General features: G+C 42.2%; 1 protein-coding gene across 3 annotated transcripts in view; it reads left to right on the top strand.

Moving 5' to 3' along the window:
• Positions 1-21,719, top strand: part of ptn (pleiotrophin) — a 39,393-nt gene that overhangs the window by 7,240 nt on the left and 10,434 nt on the right. The window contains exons 1-4 of one of the 3 annotated variants that reach the window (XM_019278443.2): positions 16,097-16,101; positions 17,898-17,900; positions 19,143-19,237; positions 20,080-20,253. In XM_019278443.2, coding sequence (XP_019133988.1) covers positions 19,144-19,237; positions 20,080-20,253 — 268 coding nt within the window. In that variant the 5' untranslated portion in view covers positions 16,097-16,101; positions 17,898-17,900; position 19,143. Of the gene's footprint in view, positions 1-4,299; positions 4,419-16,096; positions 16,102-17,897; positions 17,901-19,142; positions 19,238-20,079; positions 20,254-21,719 lie in introns of those variants that run through there. The other 2 variants (XM_019278444.2, XM_019278442.2) reach the window with 2 other exon arrangements.

Below are 21,719 nucleotides of genomic sequence, written 5' to 3'. Positions count from 1 at the left end.
TGAGCAAAAAGTACAGCAGTATTACACTGTTCAAGAGCACAAAAGCTTGACCCAGTGGCAGCGCCCTCACCGCGTACAGTAAAATACCCTTTCTTGGCGAGACAAAGAGCGATCTTTGAACATAATCATCGGGGAACATAGAGAAAATCAGAGAGCCGCCTTAATTTAAATGGCCAATTCCGCCTACGCTGCAGTCTTGACTTTGGGAGGTAGACTGAACAACCAGAGGAACATGTCAGTGCTGCAACAGAGCTTTACTTAACCAGCTTCCCACCCACATACACTGTCAACTGGAGGTCAAGTGCTGCTGTCATGATTTCGAACCCTCTCCAGTCCTGCACCACCCAGGTTCACCAATCAAAGCGCAGACTTAGTGTACAGTGACATTTCATAATAGTCACCTTCAAGTCTGGTGCACAGTTCTACTCTTAAATATCAGAAATGTACCTTTACAGTCGATCGAGGGACACAGCTGCTGTCCTGAGAGTCTGTTCATTCTAAATCTAATACATTTTTTCCCTGATTGCTGCCTTACGAAGTGCTCGAGGATCAGGATGGAAATAAATTGACTTTTTGTCAACTTTATCACGTCATCCTCCATAATTTATGCCGTGCATTAAGTCGTTATGAGCATTTGTTACGTTTGTTCGCTCATTTATTTTCCCTGAACCTTCCAGCTGTCTTCATGATATATTATTTGTTATAAATTACATGCAAATAATGCGACATTTCTACTTTCTGGCACAGACAACTTTTCTTTTCCCATCGCTCTTTTGGCTGTGTATACTCCGCAGTGACATCCGCCTCTGCACTCGAGTTACTGAGTCAACTGTATGTCAGTTTGGGGGAACTTGCGTGCTCTTTTTCACACAGTGAAACTACCTTGACTGCAGTGGCTTGGTGTGACACACATTAAAGTAAAAGAGGGTGTCAGCAGAGGCAGAAGCCCCGCCGCAGTCTGCAGTGTTTGTACATGCAGGACTGGATGTCTTCTCTGACTGTTCTAATGCTCAGTGGCAAGTTGAAAGGTCACGTTTTTTTTTTTTAATGCCCTCGGTTGTGACTGTAGGCAAGAACCACATCCTCCCCCACCACCACCTTCCACCCACCTCCCTCCACCCCCTTAACCCTGCACTAACCCCACAGCTGAGCACAGCCCGATTCATAAGAGCGGCCGCTGGCATTCGCACAGCATGCTCTGAGTTGTGTTTTCATTTCGGATGTGTCCACGCAGCAAAAATGGGGCTCTCTTATTTATTCCTAAAATGTGTCTCTCACACACACATGCTGTAGTTTCGCCACATTTATGGTCCTGTAAACAAAGACGCAGCAAATGGCCGGTGTTTCGTGCAGATGAATGTAGACAATGACAGCAGAGGGCACATGGGAAATCTGTTTGGTTGCGTTCCTGGATGGAGAGAGAGCTTTACTGCAGAGGTAGGGTGATGGTGGACATCAGCAAACAGTGTGTGTGACAAAGAAGATATATCATACAGTGCCTCCCTTAGCGAAAATAGATGTTTCAACGCTCTTTAGTCAATGTACTTTAATGGAAAATTGTTCAGTGTCATATTTTATAAACTAACTTGTACCGGTTGCTTTCAGAGCTTTCAGATTCTGTGAGTCTGCATTTGTTTTAGCAGAACAGAAAAGAAGAAACGAGGTTCCAACTGATTTACAGAAAGCTCTCCAGCTCAATAAACTGTGGTGAACTTCAGTGACATCGCCCACCGAACCATCAATGAAACTGCAGACAAACAAGCTGCAGCTCCATTTTTTCTTTATTGTGGAATAAATTAGGCGGTGTGGATGCTGCGTATTGAATTCCCATCAGCCTCTCCAGCTGACGTCAGAGGACCTCAGGCGGTGGATGTCTGCAGCGCTGCACGTGGACCTCCTCGGTGACTGCTCGCCACTTAAAACACCTCAGCAAACAGACTAACTCGTACACACTGTTTGGTTTCCTCCCGGGACCTGGATGCCAATTACATGCCAATTACTACCTCCGTTTTTTTCTTCATTTTTCTATTTTTCCCTTTTCAAGTCGAGGGCATCACATGTAAAAATGCATTTACATGTTTATTAAGTTTTGTGTTAAGGCAAGATTTGTGAGGGGGAAAAAAAAAGGTGTTCAATTAACTTTCATCCAGCTGGTATCAGAGATGTTTTAAAGACGATTGCTCAAGTTGTTTGCTGCTTTATGACATTGCGTCATCTTATATTGGTTTGTCTAATGAATGTTAGTCGCAGATCAGCAGTGTGCTCTCAGACTCTACAGGTTAGAGACTGGACTTTATCTCTGTCCGGGAAACTTAGCAGTGGAAGACAGTGGTAGATGAAGGCAATGCGCTGTGTTAGCCTCCCAATTTCATCTCCTCGTGCCAAATGGCCCCAAAGACAATGCAATAAAAGTGAAGGATCTCCTTCGGCCAAAAGTCGTGTCCTTGACAGATCTGGGATGTCCAATCTTCCTCTTGTCCACCATTCTCAGTAAATAACTTTACCCCTGCTGCTTCGATGGCTGGAAATAAGACTGTCACCGGGTCCTGGAATATAGTGCGTCGCAAGCTATGTTTGATTCATTGAGGGTCGCACGGAGGCTGGCAGAGTAGGAGCTGAGTGACACTATCATTGCAAACTGGAGTAAACAAGTTAAAAATAGCGGTCTTTCTTTGTCGTAGGAGGGTTTCAACAGGACATTTGCCTCACATTTTTTTTCTAGAGAAGCAAGATAACCAGGTTATTGTATACTAACCACAAAGAAAGTCCAAAATATCAGGACTTGTCGAAGTCCCTGCCAGCTTAATTAGGTATAACCCTTTGATATGTCCACTTCTTTACAGCTTCTCTGTTGTTATTGCTGTTAAAAATGTTTTACCTGATGTTTTATTTGGACAAAATGAATGCCTGAAGTTAAGATTTAAGGTAGTAGGCCAAATAATTACCTTATTGTCTATTCTCTATATTCATTATATGGCAAATGGTAATTCTGACCTTTTACACCACATTCATACACTGATGGCATTGGCTGCCATGCAAGGTGCCAACAGCTCATCAGTTTTAGGAGCTAATCATTCAAACGCATTCACAATTTGGGGTTCAGTATCTCGCCCAAGGACACTTCGACACGCAAGACCGGAGGAACCGAGGATCGAACCCGCCAATCATTTGATTATCGGACGACCTCGTGATCCACAGCTAAATATACCGTCTTTTGGTCTCCACCATTTCCTGTGGGAAATATCTGGCTCTTTAGCAGCGAGTTGCAAACGCTGCCTGTCTGCTGTTTGGTGCTGGGGGTGGAGGGGTGGTGTACAGTGGGTTAACCGGAGCTTGTTGGCTGCAAATAGCTGCCAGCTGGAAGCAATGCTGATTGAACTATAAAGTTGCAGGCTATAAACCAACACAATTAGTGTAACGACGGTTACTCTTGAACTAGAGGGCAACTGGTTATAATTCTGCGTTCGTTACTCCTTTCACCTTACATGCAATGAATGAAAAATATTGACTTGTGCAGCTTTATGGAGAGCTGGATCTAACAAAAAAAACAGTTAAACCGCCTATTATGACTGAATGTTTGTGAAGTATTCATGAAGAAGCACGAGAATATATTTACTGGTTTATGTTTGAGGAAGTCAGAACGTGTGAAGTGTGTCTCGTATGCAAGCATCTCCCCGATCTGACACCGTATTTTCTGACAGACTGTGAGTTTTGAGTGTTTGAGAGCTTCTTGCAGTTGGCGGGTATTTCATGCCTGTTTCACTGAATGAATTCTGATGGGCTGCCGTGGTCCGGGCATCTTTAACAGTCCCGACAAGCCTTTGTTCTTTCCCCCGGTTTTCATGTCTGATCCCCCTCAACAGCCCACAGGGGAAGCTCTGTTGGCCGCGCGCTGCCAAAGCCTTTCTGTTTGATCAACTTCTAACATATTTGAACAATTTAGGCAGGAGGGATGAGTGCAGGTAATTCAAAGCCTGCCAAAAGAGTGTTTTGGGGGAGATGAGAAGACATACGGGTTCATGGAGGAGTAGCGGAGAAACTGCCTCATTTCTGCACTGCTACCCATGAACATGAACCCCTTTAGTGCAGCTCTCATCTGCAAAAAACTATTTGAAATGATCCGATCTCCCCTCAAACCACCTCTACCCTTTCTCCTCTGCATCCCTTCCTTTAGGCAATAACTTATTTTACCCAGTAGAGGCCAGTGTGCAGCCGATGAGGTCATCCTCTCAATATGACAGCTACATTGCAAAAAAAAAAAAGCTTTTAAACACCTCCACTGGAGGTCAGAGTAAAGAGGCTGTGTCGGGGTGGGTGGGGGTATGCATGGATATTATTTCAGCCTAAACAGGAGAATCACTGTGAGGTAATCAATGGGACATCGAGCAGCACGGCACAAAGAGACACAGTGAGGGAAGGTAAGCGTTAAAGCCATCTCCGCCATTGTTTGAGGTGGAAAAACACAGCGAGCGGGAGAGAGAGAGAGAGAGAAAAAAAGCTCTGTTCAATATTGCCGTGAAAGGACATTGATGGTGGGTGTCATTAAACACAGAGAGTGCAGATGAGAGGTCAGGACCATTGTGGCTAGATCATGAGAGCCCTCTACTGACAGTTAAATCAAAAGATTTCTGAGCCACGTGAAGAAGAAAAATAGACTTTACTGAATAGGTGTGATTATTTTTTTTCGCGGTTGAGTCATCAGAAATAAGCCGCTTTTATCCCCCCCTCCCTCTTCATGTAGAGAATGGGAAATTCTAATCATCGTTTAGCACTAAAATCTTATTTCAGACACCCACTACTGCTGAGAAAGAAATAAAGACATGATTTAGTGATCAAAGAGGAGGTGTGGAAGAGATACAGATAAAAGTGTGAATATGCTGAAACTGTTAATAGAGTAACCAGCGATATATCTTCAGTTCTGACCCTTTACTGTTGGCAGCGGTGGGACTTTACAGCCCCTTTTAACCTGCGGCAGGAAAGAAATTATGCTAAATAAGTCATTCAGATTCTTTTTTCACTCAAATTCTGACAGATCTTTTGACCTGAGCCAAGTCAAATCACTTCTTTGTGAAGCATATTCACCTTTTTCTGGACTTCTGCTGAATCAAGACCGAGCAGAAAACTTTAAAAACGAACTTTTCTCACCATGTCGATAGATTTATTCGAATTAGACATTTAAATGAACGATTTAAGTTACTTATTCATTGTTTTTCCTTCTTGATTTAACCCCCAGTGTCACTTTATACCTTAAAAAAGAGAAAGAGCTGTGAGATTATTTATTATTTCTTCTCGTGAGAAAATAAAATCCATTTGACATATTCTGTATTCGGGCATCGATTTTGTGAATAATGTTGGGAATGCCGAGTCCACCTCAGCTCTGTCCGGCTATCTTTCAGTTTCCAGACAGGCTGTCAGGGGTTTTTGAGGAAGAAAAACCGCAGGGAGAAATGAATCCCCACAACCTAAGGCAGCAGAGAAACACCGTTATTGAACTTCCGTCTCTGCGGGTCATCCACCTGGGAGCAGCGTGTGAGTGAATATTAACCAGCCAAACATTTCAAACTGGAGATGGGAGGGTTTGGATGCGTGTGCACTAATTGACTCACGTGTTGGGGGACATGTGGTGTAAACCAAAGGGTCACTGACGGGGGTGTCCTTGGGAGAAAATGCTTGAAAATGACCACTGATGATTGCCTCCTACCAAATCGCACAGGTTAGTGATTAAAAGGGCCTAAACTCGCTCGGTTGCAGTCATCCCTGAAATTGGACGGATATCGAGGTAATGCTGGGACTCAAAAAGGCTTTAGAGACCGGCTATTATTATTATTTTAAAATCAATAGTCTTTTTTTTTTTAGCCATCGCTCGTGGGGGTGGGCTCGACCGGGCCTGAGGAGGTGTGTGGCGTCAGTGTATTCTTGTAGATGCTGAACTGTAACTATTTCTCTCCCCGCCGCTGCTGCTGTTTGATCTGAGGTGAGCCTCAGCCTGAAGGGAAATGTACAACTGTTTGCCTTTGTGAGGCTTTCGTAATCTGCAGTCAAGCTTTGTTCCACTGCCACACAAGGCTACAGGAGAACCGACAGGGCTGCGGTGCTTCAGCAAAAACAAAGACATCATACTGCATCTTTGTTATTCTACATTAGAGACCATATGGAACGCCACCTTTAATACCTATTTCGAGAAGGCGCAAAGGAACACATAAAAAGCACCTCTGATTCACAGCGTGTGGGCTCGGGGAGAGCACCCATTTCAACGTGATAGGTAAATATATATATAGCATATACTGTATATATTCTCCAGTATCTGTGCCGGCAGTGTGACACTAATACTGTAAACACACCATTACGTCTCCACACAAAATGGTGGGAAGAGCTGTCAAAACTGTCCACCACGATTTGTTTTGCTAAAGTGAGTATAGACGCAATCCGCCCACACTTTTCTCTCTCTCTCTCGGTTTATTGTCTTGGCGCCGATGTCACACAGTCACAACTTCTCATCTGGAGCATGTCTCGGTGACAGCGCAGCTTAGCATGCTTTGCAAGTTAATGTTGCCACCCCAACCTCCGTCTTCCAGATGCAAGATGAGATCTGCAGGCGGAATAAGGAGTGTGAAAGGAAGAGGAGGAGGGAGGAGAGGAGTATTAATGATATCCTTTGACAGCCTCACTCACACCTTCTCTCACAAACTTACATATAGCACCGCACAATACTCTGGATAATAAAACCAGAAATAAAATATGAGTGGATTTGGAATTCGCCACAAGACGCCGCACATTGGCGGTGACAGAAAACAGCCTCGCGTTTCTTCGTCGACGTTATTTTTCACCCCGATACCGTGCATGTGTAATGCATTCTGGATAAAAATATCCACCAAATGACGTAGGTCATGAGCAGCACATATCCTGCATCCACAGACACTTGTAAATCTCCCACCGCTGACCTTGAAGCTCCATTGTGCTCTAATAAGTGACGAGTGGTGGCTGGTTTGAATTGACATAGATCTCTCCCCGACCACGTGGGCGTCGCACTGCAGAACACATACACTTTCATTTGCCCCGCAGATGTCACGCTGACAGAAACATCTGGCTTATGAAGCTGCGTTATGTTTTCCTTATTACATTAAGGCCGCTCTTATTAGCTTCTCATCTATCCAAATGTTATCACTGATGCCATTAACATTTTGAAAGTGGTTTTGCCTCATTTACTTGGACACAAAGTAGCGAATGCTGTCATTTTGCACGGCACCGCATTTGTACAAGTATAGGAAAATGTGTACCCAAATGTAAATATCATAAATCAGTGGGTGAATAAACAAAAAAACACTTGCAAGTGTGTGTGTGTGTGCCTACGGAGTAATAATCTGTGACATTTTGGGATAAATAAATCTAGATTTTGTCTCATTAAAGCATAGATTTACTGCTCCAAACAGCAGATGTCGGTTAGAGTAGAAGTTTTGCTGAGCACCTGCAGGAGCTCAAACTTCAGGAGAAAGTTCAAACGATCTCCGGGAAGTGAAGAAATACAGCAGAAAATAATTCATAGTAGTCTGATTGTATGTGGCTTTTGCAGCCTGGTTTAAATCCCTGATCCTATGCTCCGCCATTGGACATGTCTCTGTGACCATAATGCTGTGTATGAGAAGCTAGTGTGGGATTACAGGTAACTCAAGGCTTTATCTCTCCACCAGCAGCTGTAGTCATGCTCCCTCTCAGCCTCGCAGTGTGAAGCCCGGTTTGGGGGAAGTGGGTGGTAAACCTCTGTGGGGAAATGTTGGCGTGTGTGTAGGTGGTAGATGTAGTTTATCTGAGACTGGAATCATGTTTAAATCCAGAGGATGAGCAATATCTCGTCTCTGGTGTGCGGCATACAATATGGAAGCTCATGCTGAATCTGAGGTCGTATTCCAAAGCTCTCAGCCCGTCGTCATTATTATTCAAATTAGCACCGGAGTCAACCTGCACAAGGGAATCACGTTGCTTCTTAGTGTCCCAGAGCCACCAGAGGGCTCGCAAATCCGATTATTGCTCAGTTCAGTTTTGTCATAATATAAGTATGCCCTGAAATGTCCCTTTTTTTGGGGTGGTGGTGGTGGTAAGGATTTCTAACAAATTATAAGATTATAAAAAAACTCCAAATTTGGGACGGTGTGCTATGAAAAGTTGGAGACTCAAAGTGATTTGGAGAATTTGGCTGCATGTTAACAAAGTTGGATATTAAAAATGATTAAAGGGCGTTAAACCAAAATACTGGGAGACTGTAAAGATTATTTTAAGTTTGTGGGCACCTGGGTAAATGTTTTAAATTACAGAAAAGAGTTTGAGGACTACAAAAAATCTGGAAATTCAACATTTTGGAGCCACACTAAATTTTTGGATTCGGCAGCACTACCATGTATTTTGAGATATTACCAGACATTTTGTTGGTTATAACACAAAATGTGTGCAAACTAAACAAAACATTACTTATATATGCAAAAACTGTAATATCCTGTGACTTTTAAATCGGCTCTTTCCATTAGAATAAGACTTAATGTGAATGAAAATTCAAGCTTCATTTGTTAAAACGTGACACGATGTGCTCACAAAGAAACACTGATATAACACAGCTGTGTAGGTCAGGGTGATGGATTGGGTGTTCAGACTTTAAAAGCAGCAGAAAGTCTCTCAGCATCTTACTCAATGAAAGCCTCGGGGCGCGCAGACAAACTTTTATGGATTCGGTTCAAGTCCTTGAATTTTGATGTGATCGCATTATCGTCAAACTTTTGCTGTTTGTCTTAATCTACGAGCGCCGAGTCTGTTTCTGAGTGTGCGAGGAGGCTTTTCTTCCAAATCTAGATTCCCTAGATGTTCCTTCCTGCTTACTGACAAACTGTGAAATCATATTAACACTGTCGTGGAGTTATTAACTTCATAAACAGTGCTAACGTTGACAAGTTTTGTTCTGAAAAACTTCATTTAAGCCTACTGGGGATGAACGCTTGATTTCCAATGACAGATTTTGGCTGGACTAGCACTTTAACATCCAGGGAGCAAGTGGTGCAGTAATTAATGCCTTTCTAATTGACTCTGCTTAATTATATATACAGTACGTTTGGGACTTACTAAATGGAATTAATGTACGCGCCATCAGCGTGCAGCATGACACTGCAGAAACGTTATAAGAGTTGAAAGAACCTGTAGGTTACAAAATGAAAATCACATTTCACAGTTCACTGTATTATTCATGGACGAGTTTGCCATTGATAACCCGTCTGCGACAGCGTTATTTATCCTAATCCACAGCACATTAGGCGCATTCTCACTTTTCAAGAAAACTGTGATTTTTGGGGGGCTCTTTAATAAGCTGTCACTTCCATTCCACTGCAAATATGAAAACCCACAGTCTGTTTACAAGGAAAATTGAATACACAGGAGGTATGAACAGCGTTGCTTGAGTGGACAGAGATACAAACTGTGTGTGTGTCTCTCTCGGTTAAATACTTTGAAACAGAAGTGGAGAAAGGGAACAGATAGACGAGGCAGACATGATGGAGAAAAGTGAAAAGGGAGGCAGGTTGGCTTAATCAAAAGGCGGACAGAACTGCCCACGCTCTGTGCAGAGGCTTTCTCTTCCAGCAGACTCTAATGAACAAGTGACTCAAGGTGCTTTCAGTGGGTTCCTGAGAGGAACACCCACACACAGACACACACACATAAAGATAAATGTCTATTCAATTAGACAGACACATCTAAATTAGGCAGAAGGCAGAAGAGAGAGTGAGGAGAGAGGGAAGATGCTAAGAGTGTCGGGCTTGAGGGATGGAGCTCTGTTTCTGGGCTGTCAGCGTCCTGCCATGAGGGTTCAGTGTCCAGATAGCCAGGTATCTAATAAGAACAACTATTTCTAGCGATCCAAACAATCGAGGATTGAGGAGCGGTGATCTCTCCTCTGCAGGACACAGGCTGGATCCAGATGTAGCTTTCTTCACATAGAGAGATGGAGATTAATGGATCAGGCTTTGAAAACAGGCGACTGTATGAATAACACACCTCGTGTCAGCATGATCTGAAAACGCTCAAACCTGCTGACTCACAAACTTTGCACTGTTGTGTAGCTGCTTTTGTACCTTTTTAGCATATTGTGTAAATGTGCTCCATCCATCAGCGTTTAGCCTGTGAACTTTTAGATCTGACATTTAGTCACACACACACACACACACACATGCACGCTTATTGTTGCAGCTCACTTAACATTTTCAAATTACCATAATTTATTCTTTAATAACACAAAATTTAGCTGCAGGGCCCCCAAAAAAAGATGATTTATTGCGTGATATACAAATAAAGTCTGATTGATTGATTGATTTGCCTCCAGCAAACGTGTTTAAAGTGGATATAATCGATATTTTTGTCTTAACAATCGCGTCAGATGTGACATGTGTGAAAAGGGTCATAGCAGTTTCACTTTACTGATCCGATTCACTCTCACATGACGCTCTCATGGCACCATTTCCAGCTATAGCAGTGCTTCTGAAACCCGTTGCACATACCAGACAGACGTGATCAGCAATAGCTAGTGCACACAGTGGAGCATTTGGCAGCTAAAGACTCACATATTTCCCTCAGGAGTCGGTAGAGACCAAAAAACATGGACTCGACTGTGACTATTTGAGAATTTTGGACTGGTAGGATGGTCAGAAACTTGAAATGAACGCTAACTGCTGAATGTGTTAATATGCAAGTGTTCACAACTTGTTTCTGCCGCCCTCAAGTGGTCAAACAAATCAGTCATTGCAGGAGATGCTGCTTGTGCCTTTTGTTTTTGTGATCATCATACGCCTCTTTGCTTTATTCTGAATTAGACCAAGTTTTATATTTGTATTTTTGTGCTGCCGTGCAGCAAGAGAGGAAAAAGATTTCTTCTCTTGTGTGAACTGAACTGCAGAGAGTCAAACTGAAGGAAACTTTCAAAATAACTGTCAACAGTGACAATCTTTGCAACTTTCCTACCATCACTCACTCCATCCTGAGGTTCAGCATTCCCTCTTCTTGTTTGAAATGTTTAGCCAGCACTAAAAACTGTTTTTTTGTGGTATTTTACCAGCCTGTCTCCACTAAAAATAATAAGTTTGATCCACTTCTCTTTGTGCAGCCTCTTTTTTTTCCATGTGAAAACATGGCTAAAATATTACAAAGCTGAATAGACTCTGATATAAAGAAAGTGGAGAAAGTTGAATACGACATTAGTGGCGTCGCAGTTTCATAATCCAAAGAAAAAAAAGAGAGGAGGGTAATATGATAATGATAACGACTGGAGTTTGCCATACCAGAGAGAGTATGGGGCCTCATGATGTTCTCATATGAGAGCTAATAATAAAGAAAAAGGGGGACACAGAGATGAGTGGGAGGATAAGTGACAGAGTGGGTGTTTGGAGGCGCAGACATAATATGATCAGCGTAATGGAGGCATTCATGCATAAATTGAAGTCTTCAATTTCAGCTGTTTCAGCTCCGATGCTCTCACAGAGCCATTGTTTGTCATCCTCATTATTGTGTTTTTATCATTAAACAAGCCCGTCATTCTGCAGGCGCTGTTCAAAACTGAGCTCTGTTTTCAAGACTCGGCCTCAAACACAACACACACACCTATACACACACACACATTCAGAAAGACACGCACACACACACACATACAGAGCGCCACACATGCTGTTTTTGTTCCGGAGCACAGCTCCCGGGGGGCTCCTCCAGGGCTGTTCTGAGAGATAGCAGGGACCCTCTCCACACACGCACTCCCCCACTGTCTGACCTTTACAAAACACAAGTCACAGAATGTGTGGCATTTTCCTCTAATCATCTGCACCTAAATGCATGAGAGATGGCGGCGTTCTTCAATTAAGGCACCCTGACGGCCCCCGTGAGAGATGATTCACTTTTCTTCAATGGCATTGTCAAACATCGCGGAGATATTATTGCACGGAGAAGCGTTCTCTCACGTGATTTATCATCTATTTATCTATATTCCTGCAGTAAGGCTTCACACAACTGATTACTACTTTTTTTCGACTTTAATCTGCCGTTCATGGTGGCTGCACGTTGGGAGCCATCTGCTTGACTTTACATGCTTGTCTGCTTGTGCGTCTCTTTCCAAGGCCCTCCTTTGTCCTCTAGTCAATACACTTCTCGTTTCATCTGTGCTGGAATCTCTGAAAAGCTCAGCTCAAGGAACACACAGACCGAGAAACTCCTAAATAAATCCTTTCAATATGCCCTCTGTCTAGGTGAGATATTCGCTCCTCTTCTGAAACACAACTACTGAGATGGGAAAGCCACTCAGAAGAGGATTTTTTCTGCCCGACTTCTCCCAAGGACATGCTGTATTCTGCGTCTGTAACTAAAGATAAACAAACAGTGAACCGTATGGAAATATCAGTCGATAAAAAGTGTTTTCTTTTGTTCTAAATATCTGAAATGTCTTAGTTGGAACTGGAATGATTAATTTTTACATTGTAAGGGTGCACAGAAAGAGGACAAACATTGTTTTTTTATGGTAATATACCAAGAAACACCAAATGAAACAATGAATTAAAGTCTTTAAAATGGACATAAGACCAAAACATTATGTCATATGTTAACTAACTTTACTGAGTAACAGTTTCAAGTTGTTTGCACTTGTAATCATAGACAGAAGTGATGTCACAAAGTCCTTCAACCACTGGAGGTCAGCACAAAAAAGCATGATTAGGTTTTTTTTTGGCCACTTGGGGGCGACAAACATGCTCACTAGTAATGCTAGGCAGGTAAAGTGGGTTTATCGGAGCTTTTTATATCTGCAGTTATAAATGTGGTGAAACCGTAAAGACGTGGGGACTGTAGAAACAAAACAACGAGCTGAAAGATGCTAAAACGCCCAGTAGAGCTCAGGAACTGCGAACTTGTGTGACATGATTATGTGATATTATATATCCGACTTCACACAGTCGGCACTGGAGATAAAGTGGCATTCATGCAGGTACAATGTGATGCACACAGCAGCTCCTTACCTGTTTTATGGACTGTGTCTCAACAGTTACTCGACTACTACGTCCCTACCTCAGCTGTGTGTTTGTGTTTTCCTTTCAACCTGTGCTTTGTACTGTGACAAAGATCTATGAGTGGGATGGGTTATAGTTATTTCTTCTCCAGCTCCATTTTTGCACTTTGGAACAGAGCTTTGCGACCTGAATGACTTTTTTTTTCCACTTGAGACCACTTGAAAGAGAACTGTGGCTGGAACACTTTACTTTAGCTTTCCTTCCGATTGCGTGTTCGTGTGAAATTAACCTCCAAAACTGAAAGTGGCACGGAAAGGCCAGAGGGAAGAACCGGAGGAAAAAGCTTATTGTACAAGACGAAACATGCTCAGCGCAGCATGTTTTGTCTTTGCCATCCGCGACTTCCTTCTTTGCATAAAGTACACGCGGGGTTGTCTTGTTTTAATCGCTGGCCTGTTCAGTGTTCTACAGTCAATCGGCCTTACGTCATGGAACATGTTTGGCTGCCGTCCCTCTTTTCACTTTGCAGATGAGATAGCAGGAGCTCGTTGGCTTGTTCCTGTCTGACCTGCTATCAGGGTCGGTCTTCTGTTACGTGAAACAGAACAGTAGTTATTTATTGTGAGTCTGACTCAGAGCACAACCCCTGATGTTTACCCGCCATTGCATTAGTCACTGAATTAATCGGCTCTTTATGATTGGTTAAGCATGTAAACATTAATCCCCATAAACAGATATGTGTATATGAATGCAGAATCTGTACACGAGACACCAGAAGCGTTTGAGTGGGCCATAAGGACAAAAATGCCAATCGATTATGTTTTGATTTGAAGTTATCTGCAATCATATGCAGATATTTGTTTATAGAAATTCAGGTTACGGCTCTTAAGAATAGTAAGCTTGTTCAGATGAATGCTGAGTCGAAGTCCAGTGAGCAGATTCAGGGTTACAGCGGTGGAGCAATATAAGGAAGATCAAACTAGTATTACATTCTTGGCCGTAACGTGCGCACCACAGGTTTGACAGCACGATCTGGATGGGATACAGGTGTGCAGGTTGCAGCAGAAGCAGGAGGGTTGGATAGACACACAGGGAACAGACAGGGGACTGACAAGAAACACTGGAGGAAGGAAAAACAGGAAATGATAGGAAAGAAGTAAAGATGCAGCCAGATCACGACAGAAGTTGGCTAAGTACATGATGAAAGAAGTCTTGACATCCATTCTCTGGATACACCACAAACCAACGGTCGTGGTCCCAAAGGCTAAACCAGATTATAGGTGATGGGCTCTGAAATATATACACACAGATGTTGATACTCTGTAGTGGTGTTTAAGAATTTAAGAAACCATCTCTGTGCTTCTCTAAAAAAAACCCTTTTCAAGATTTCAGGCATCTTCCTCAAGTAAAATGATAAAACAAAATGCATTTGTGTGTTGTGTTCAGTGTAAGCGCACCTAAAATATAAATACAACAAGAGTTCGAGAACAGTTTAAATGGTTTTATTGACAAAACCAGAGGGAATGAAGCAGGGGGCAGGTGGAGCTAAGGGGCAGGTAGAGCTCTGGTAGTGAGGGAAATCCACAATGGTGGCAGGAATCCAAAAAAACTGGTACGATGGTGAGACAGAGCGAGACGTGGCTGGCAGAGATCCTGAAACGTGGGGAAATCAAGGTCAGCAGCAGCCACGCACAAACACATTTTCAAATAGTACACCAAGCTGGGCCATGGTGTTGTTATCACATCGGCAACTGAACTATCTGGCAGCATCTGTGAGGCTGAACCGGTGTTAAATACTACGAGGGTAGACTGGACGATTAGCAGCAGGTGGCGAGGTGATCTGGCAGGTGAGAGGTAACCGGAGGTCGCATCCAGCAACGTGGGAAACAAAGAAAGACAGAAACATAAGGGGAGGTGAAAACACAGAGGTGAGGAGCCTCATCGTAACACTGTGACATATCTTATCATCATCTACTAAGTGCATATGGCAAAAAACCCGAGAGCAAACAGTTGCCTATTTACACATCAGCTGCTACAGAGCAACATTATCAATCATTTGTCGCCGTGTTTCTGGCCACCTGGCGAGTGTCGGCGCAACATTCACTCTCTCCCAACTCTGATGTTTGGTCCAAATCACTGTTTAAGCTGCTAACAACTTCACTTTGTTCATTATCTAGTGTAACTGTGTAAGCTCGGTGCTGAGCAGCAGGTCGTGTACGGTGGATTTTTACAGCTTTTCTATGAAAACAGCCGCCTGCTGAGGCCAATAATGGAACAAGGAGAGTAATGAGAGTGGAACAAAGGAATAAAGTTCTGGGCTGGACAGTTTAATAATGAACTAAAACCTGTAAAACAAGGGTGGGCTGCGGATTTGGGTGATCATTTTCTTTTTCTTCCATCACTGCAATCTCTTTCTTATTAGAAAAATATAAATTATAACCACGTATTTGTGTATTTAACATGTTATTTGCTGATTTTCACATTGCTTAAAGGCACATTAATATTAATAATTTAATCATTAGAGATACATATAGTGGTATGACACCACTCACATCTCCTTCGGAAGCTACATTCTTTGATTTATTACCTCCAGGGGTAAAGAGTTATTAAAAAAAAAAGCATGTATAATTCATGTTGCAGCTAAGTGATATTGAAAGCATACATGTGTGTTATGATAATAGTTGTGTTCATCATTAACACACCACAGAGGGGCTGCTGCATAATTACATGCTCACCACATGCACTTTAGACAGGTCCTCCCTGATTAAGAACTGGATTTTAGGAGGTGGACGGTTTAAATGAAAGAAACTGAAACACGTTCTTCACAGGATGATAATGGTGGAAATCCTTTTCGCTCAGCCAGTACAGCTAATAACCCGAGTAATTCACCTTTTCTTGAGCCTTATAATTGATTTATTAAACTGCTCAGCTCTCTCTCTCTTTTATTCCTGGTCTCCATCGCCACCTGCTTTCATATCAGACCCAAGCTAAAGAGCTGATATCTAAACAGATTTATGTACTCGGTAGAGATTACGTCAGCCCTAATGAGAGAGAGAAGAGAGAGTGTTTGTCTGCTCTCCAAAGTGTTGGAGCGTTTATTCGCTGGAGCACACGAGGAGTCACTGAAGGTCCATCGATTTGTGGCCGGTATTGGCTTTCCTCCTTCTTTCCTTTCATGAAGAACCCACAGCTGAGAGTGGATCGATGTGGCAAATTGAGGGTTTGATAGGACTAAAATCTCACTTCTCATGAGCCACACAAGCCACTGGATGCTTCTGACGTCCCAGATCAAGTGACGTGAAGTTTGCAAACATTCAGTTCTCCTGTTGCCGTCGCAAGCTCAGTGGTGAACTCTACTTTCCACATTTAGACTTTACTAGGTTTCTGACCTTAATTGCAAGCAGCCGAGTCAAGTACTTTTATTTTGTAGCCTGAATTTGTACTTTTCCTCTTTAGAGGACCACATTTTTCTCTCCTGTGTTGGTCGGAGGGGCTTTCATTGCCTTTTGTAAATCGACAGAAAATTAGTCGATGAATCTGTCTGGTAAAAATACAAAATATTCTCTGGTACCAGCTTCTCAAAATGTGGAAATCGCTGCTTTATGCTGTTTAATATCATTCTAAATTTAATAGATTTAAGTTTTCAAACAAGAAATTTGAAAACAAACTGAGAAAATGTGATGTGCATTTGTATGAGATTCGTATGTAGGGTTATTTATTTCACTGAAACTACAGCACACACATTAACATCAGTATAATTTGCCTTGCTTATATAAACAGTGATGGTTTCAAGAGTTTTTGAACGTGTGAACATGTGTTTTGCTGAAGTTATTTATTTTGTGTCTGATGCATAAAATCTGCAGAACCCAATCTTTCATCTTCGGTTTCACAATGAGCCAAAAAATATGAAAACAATGCTTTTGGTAGTCACCTCACTAAACCTTCAGGTATGGCAATTTCCTGTCTGAAATATCTACCTACGAATCTTTGGACAAGTTGAAATTTCCTGTAAAAAACAAACCCACCTCTTTGAAGGACGACCTGCGTGACGGTGTTGAATTGAGCTGATGTAAAAGCCGCCATCGCTTCAGTCAAATTATGGCTGTCTGAGTCGTGGTCAGGTTGCCAGTGGCCACCTTTTTTAAGCTCCTCTCCTTCATGTCGTGATGTGTAGAGCTGTAGGTGTGTCCGACTGTTTGTGTGTGTGTGTATTGAAGCAAAAGAGCTGAAGAGTGTTTATGGAAAAGCACAAGCAGACGTCCTTTAAGTTGGCAATCCCCAACGCTTCTTATCGAATTCTCGCCTTGCACGCTCGCCTTGCTGAATGGTAGTCAAATGCTCCGCTCCACCCAGCCATCCATTATAGGAGCTGTCATGCTCTGGAAATAGGAGCTACATGGCTTGGGGGAGAGACTTCCATTTAATTTATTGACCTCAAGAGGAGGAGAACCTTGTCCTCTCAGAGGATTCTCCGTCTCCACAGGAAATGGTTAATTCCAAGACTTACTTCTTTCTTTAACCCACTGTAGGCAGAGTTCATTCAAAGTCATCAACCCTGCTTCCTTTCATGCCCACACTGCACTTTTCAGAGCCCATCACTGTGTGACTAACTCAGGAAAAGGCTTTCTTATCTTTTGAAAGGCCACAATGCCTCCCTCTTGGAAAATGATCTTTATCGAAGAGCCTTCATTGGGTTTTCTCTCTGAACTTTTTGTATGCACATCTTACAGTTGGGATTTAATCTTTTTTTTTGGGGGGGGGTTATGGAGATGAATACTTTGGAATCTCTTAAAAAGAGTCAACATAAAAAAACAAACTGAGAGATTGGAGTCTGAGGTATTTAATCAAAACAGGGTTTGTCTGTGTGCTGCCACAGTCGAGAAAGTATGAAATCAATCGAGTGAAGGATTCAGACGACTTTTCCTGCCAGGCAGACTGAAGGCGCTGCCATAAGGCTTATTAAGAGCGCTGGGAGAGACATTAAATCCTGGGTAAAAAGCACTACAATAACATCGCATAATGAAATATAAAGTTTGAATACCTGATTTTGAATTTCAAAGGCTTTCACTGTCGTGAAAAAAAAAAAAAAGCGCAAGACTTAACTTATGTGAGGTCTTAAATGAGTGATGTGAAAAGTTGGGAATGTAAGTTCACAATGGGGGCGGGGGGAGCCAGCTCATGATTAATTAAAAATGACAAATGGATATTATTCTCCTGCCAGGCTCAACCTTTCAGGAGCATTTTCTTTTTTCTTTTTAGCGTCAGCCAGGTAATTGCTTCAGTCTCATGCTGTCTGTGAATGTTTCGCCAATAAAATCCAAAAAAAAACAAAAACAAAGAAGAAGGCAGGAGAGTTGAATTGAGGGTTTCTGCATTTATTTCATCACTGCGCGTTAGACAGGTGATAGTGACAGTAACAGCTTTCTGCTGTTCCACAAGCAGCCGGAGAATCAAACGGAAAAATAAATTCTGATTTTTTGTTTTGTTTTGTTAAAACCTCAAACCGGCTAAAACATGTCAGCAGCTCCGTGTAAACACCAGACAACTAAGAGACAACGTTTTTTCCATCATACATTTGCAAAATGTATGCATGAGGACCGATTTCTCTATTGATATTGTAGCCTTAGTCTTACTGTGAGCAATGCTTTGGCTTAATTGCAGAATAATTAGCACATCACATCAACATGACAATCTGTTAAACCTCTCTTCTTGCTTCAGGCTGCAGAGAAACACTGACAAATCAAATCCAACTTGTATCGTGACTTATCTTCACAGAGATTGACGGCGAATGCAGTCGTGACTGACAGTGTATAGTGGCAGCGCAGACAATCAAAATGTTGATATTGGAATCCAGCACAGTTGAAATGACACAAGATGAGAGATGGAAATTCCCCAGGCGATTCCCCTGTCTCATGAGGCTAAGGGCAACGATTGCTTTTTTCTCTCGCTGTCTCTCTCTCTCTTTTCCTCCTCCTTGTTGTACCAAACAGCTGAGTGAGTCAAGTTCAGGAAGATTTTTGTCGGAGTTCTCAAACAACAAGCGACATTTCATATACCAAAATAGGTCCTGTAAATGCACTGAAAGGCACACTTCTCCTCTAACAATCGTCTTTGTCTGTCTTTCAGAATGAATGGACAGAAGCAGTGGACACGGGTGGCCGTGATGGCACTCCTGGTGCTAACGGTGATGGCGGCTGAAGGAGGCAAATCAGAGAAACAAGGTGAATCCTGCAAAGCTCATACAGTATTCAACTGTGGAATGAATCCATATGTTGCAGGTTTAGATTCCTTTTGTAATGCATATTAATATGAAACAGGAGCACCATGATATTCAGTATCAAATCAAATTAAGGTTCAACATGCAGAGCATGACATGCAAGAAGAAACGTCTGTCTTCTTCATCAACATAAAATTGATATTACCCCAGTGCAGTGCGATTTAAAAGGCTGAACTTTTAGAAATGTCCATCTTTACAACTTCTTTAGTCAAAAATAGCCTTTGGGATTATAGTAATTTGTCTCCTTTGATAATTTACCAGAAACAAAGAGCGATATCTTGCAAGGAAGGCAAAAGTTAGATAAGCCCCACTTGGGTAAAGAAAACAACATTTAGTCTCATTTAAATTCAAGAAATTTGCATTGGAAATTAGAACCTAAACCCATTATATCCGCCTTGAAATAATTTTAAATAGCCGAAGAGGAGGTAAATACTTTTTACAAACACTGCAAGCAGCAATTTCCATTTTTTTTGTTTGTTTGAATAAAAACTAATATTTGGACACATTTTTAACCAGAGCTGTGCACGTGAGTTGTGAATCCTAAAACGTGATCCTTTACGACTTGACACTACGTGTGCTAAGCATGAAGTTTTGACCTGCTAAAATCCAGAGAAAACTAAAAAAAACATGCAGGTCTTGCACCCTGAATATGTATATATCATTTAATATATGTTTAATATTCAAATGTATAATAATTAATAATAATATTAATTATTTGGCTTATACAGTGCCCAGAAACTTCATCTGTGGCAATCATGTAAAACTGGTTTATGTTTGGCCCAACAGGAAAGAAGGAGCGCAAGTCGGACTGCGGGGAATGGCAGTGGAGTGTGTGTGTAGCCAACGAAGGCGACTGTGGTCTCGGCACCAGGGAGGGAACACGCTCCGGCATCGACTGCAAGCAGACCATCAAGACCCAGCGCTGCAAGATCCCTTGCAACTGGAAGAAGAGGTTTGGAGGTGAGGGAGGACTGTTCAGAGACTGTACCAGATATTTCTCAGCACACATCTAAAAAACGTCTACTTTTAAAATTAAATCATCCACAACCACTTCAGAAATCCAGAGAACTTCCCTCAGTCTGCACCGGCTGCCATCCCTCTCACCCCACATCCTCCCCGTGATGTATGCCGGCCTGTCATTCACATGAACAATGCTCCCATTTCCACAATAGGAATGAGTAAGCTAGCTAATTAGAGGTACAACAGAAATGTCTGCTCAGGACGTGATGCATCGTCATGGAAAACACAGGAATAATCATTCTGCTTTGTCATTTGCTTTTTGGGTTGGAGACTGTGCAGCCTTCACAGCTCAAATGTCTTACAGTGACAAGCCTCGGGGACTTTTGTTCCCCCAGTAAGGCCTGTCAGGCAGGAGCCTGGTGCTCTGCAATGAGGCTGTCACGAGTGATGAACACACTGCAGGAAATAATGGTCCCACTAACTGGCTATATAGATTATAGCAGCAAAAGTTTTGGAAAAGTGGCAATAAGTTACATGCCTCTGGCCTTTATATTGTGGAAAGTTACTTGGGAACAGAAAAGGAAAGAGAAGAGAAGAGGCTAACTAGCTCTTCTTGTGTTGTACAAGCTGAAATCCTTGCAAACCCAGCCACTGTATGATATTTAGATAATTAAAAAAGGATAAATAAATACTGTAACATTTGGTGCCTACGCCCCACAAAATGCGTCAGAACTGGTGTGAAAAGACTCTGGCAGCCAAACCTGGATTCAGATATTACGCTACAGTAAAAAGTAAAAATATCTGGCTGTCATTGATGTAAGGACTATTTTGCTAAAAGGCAAAGTACTTGTAGGAAGCATATTGCATTAAGGAACAACATTATGTGGCTTTGTGCACTATTACAAGAACCTTGTAGAAATGTGAAACCTTGGAATTCGTTCCAGGTCTGATCCAGGGCATTAAAGATTTAACATCCCTCTTGGCGAAAACTGTTACATCAGATTACGGTATTAAAAAAAGATCCTTAAAAACAAAACAAGTTGAAAAGTAGGTTAACATGGTTTTAAGTCTGTAGCACATGGCCCAAATAGTGTGACACAACAATGCAGAGAGAGTATAAATGTTGTGCTTAAAATAGGAGGGTGTACACAATACTGTAGAGCCGGGGGTTGCCAGCAGCATGACCCAAAAAAAGAGGACAGCTGTGCGACGTGGGTAACCAAACACTCCGGAAAAATAAGCCTCTATACAACAGAAAGCAGATATACTCTCACAGTGAACGCACAGCGAAGCCCAAAACAGAAAAGAAGTGATAAAAGAAAGGAAACAATATTTAAATATTTCCTTATTAAAAGGGGCCACTCCACTGGTTTGACACGTTGTAGTCAGCAGTATTGAAGTAGCTTAGCCTGGGAGACAATACATTTAAATGTGTAGAAGCGTTCAAAGGTCATAACATTAACTTT

Source organism: Larimichthys crocea, chromosome XX (genome assembly GCF_000972845.2).
Source record: "Larimichthys crocea isolate SSNF chromosome XX, L_crocea_2.0, whole genome shotgun sequence".
NCBI classification, from domain to species: Eukaryota; Metazoa; Chordata; class Actinopteri; family Sciaenidae; genus Larimichthys; species Larimichthys crocea.
Note: the sequence above shows the minus strand (reverse complement) of the source record. Positions and strands in the feature narration are given on the sequence as shown.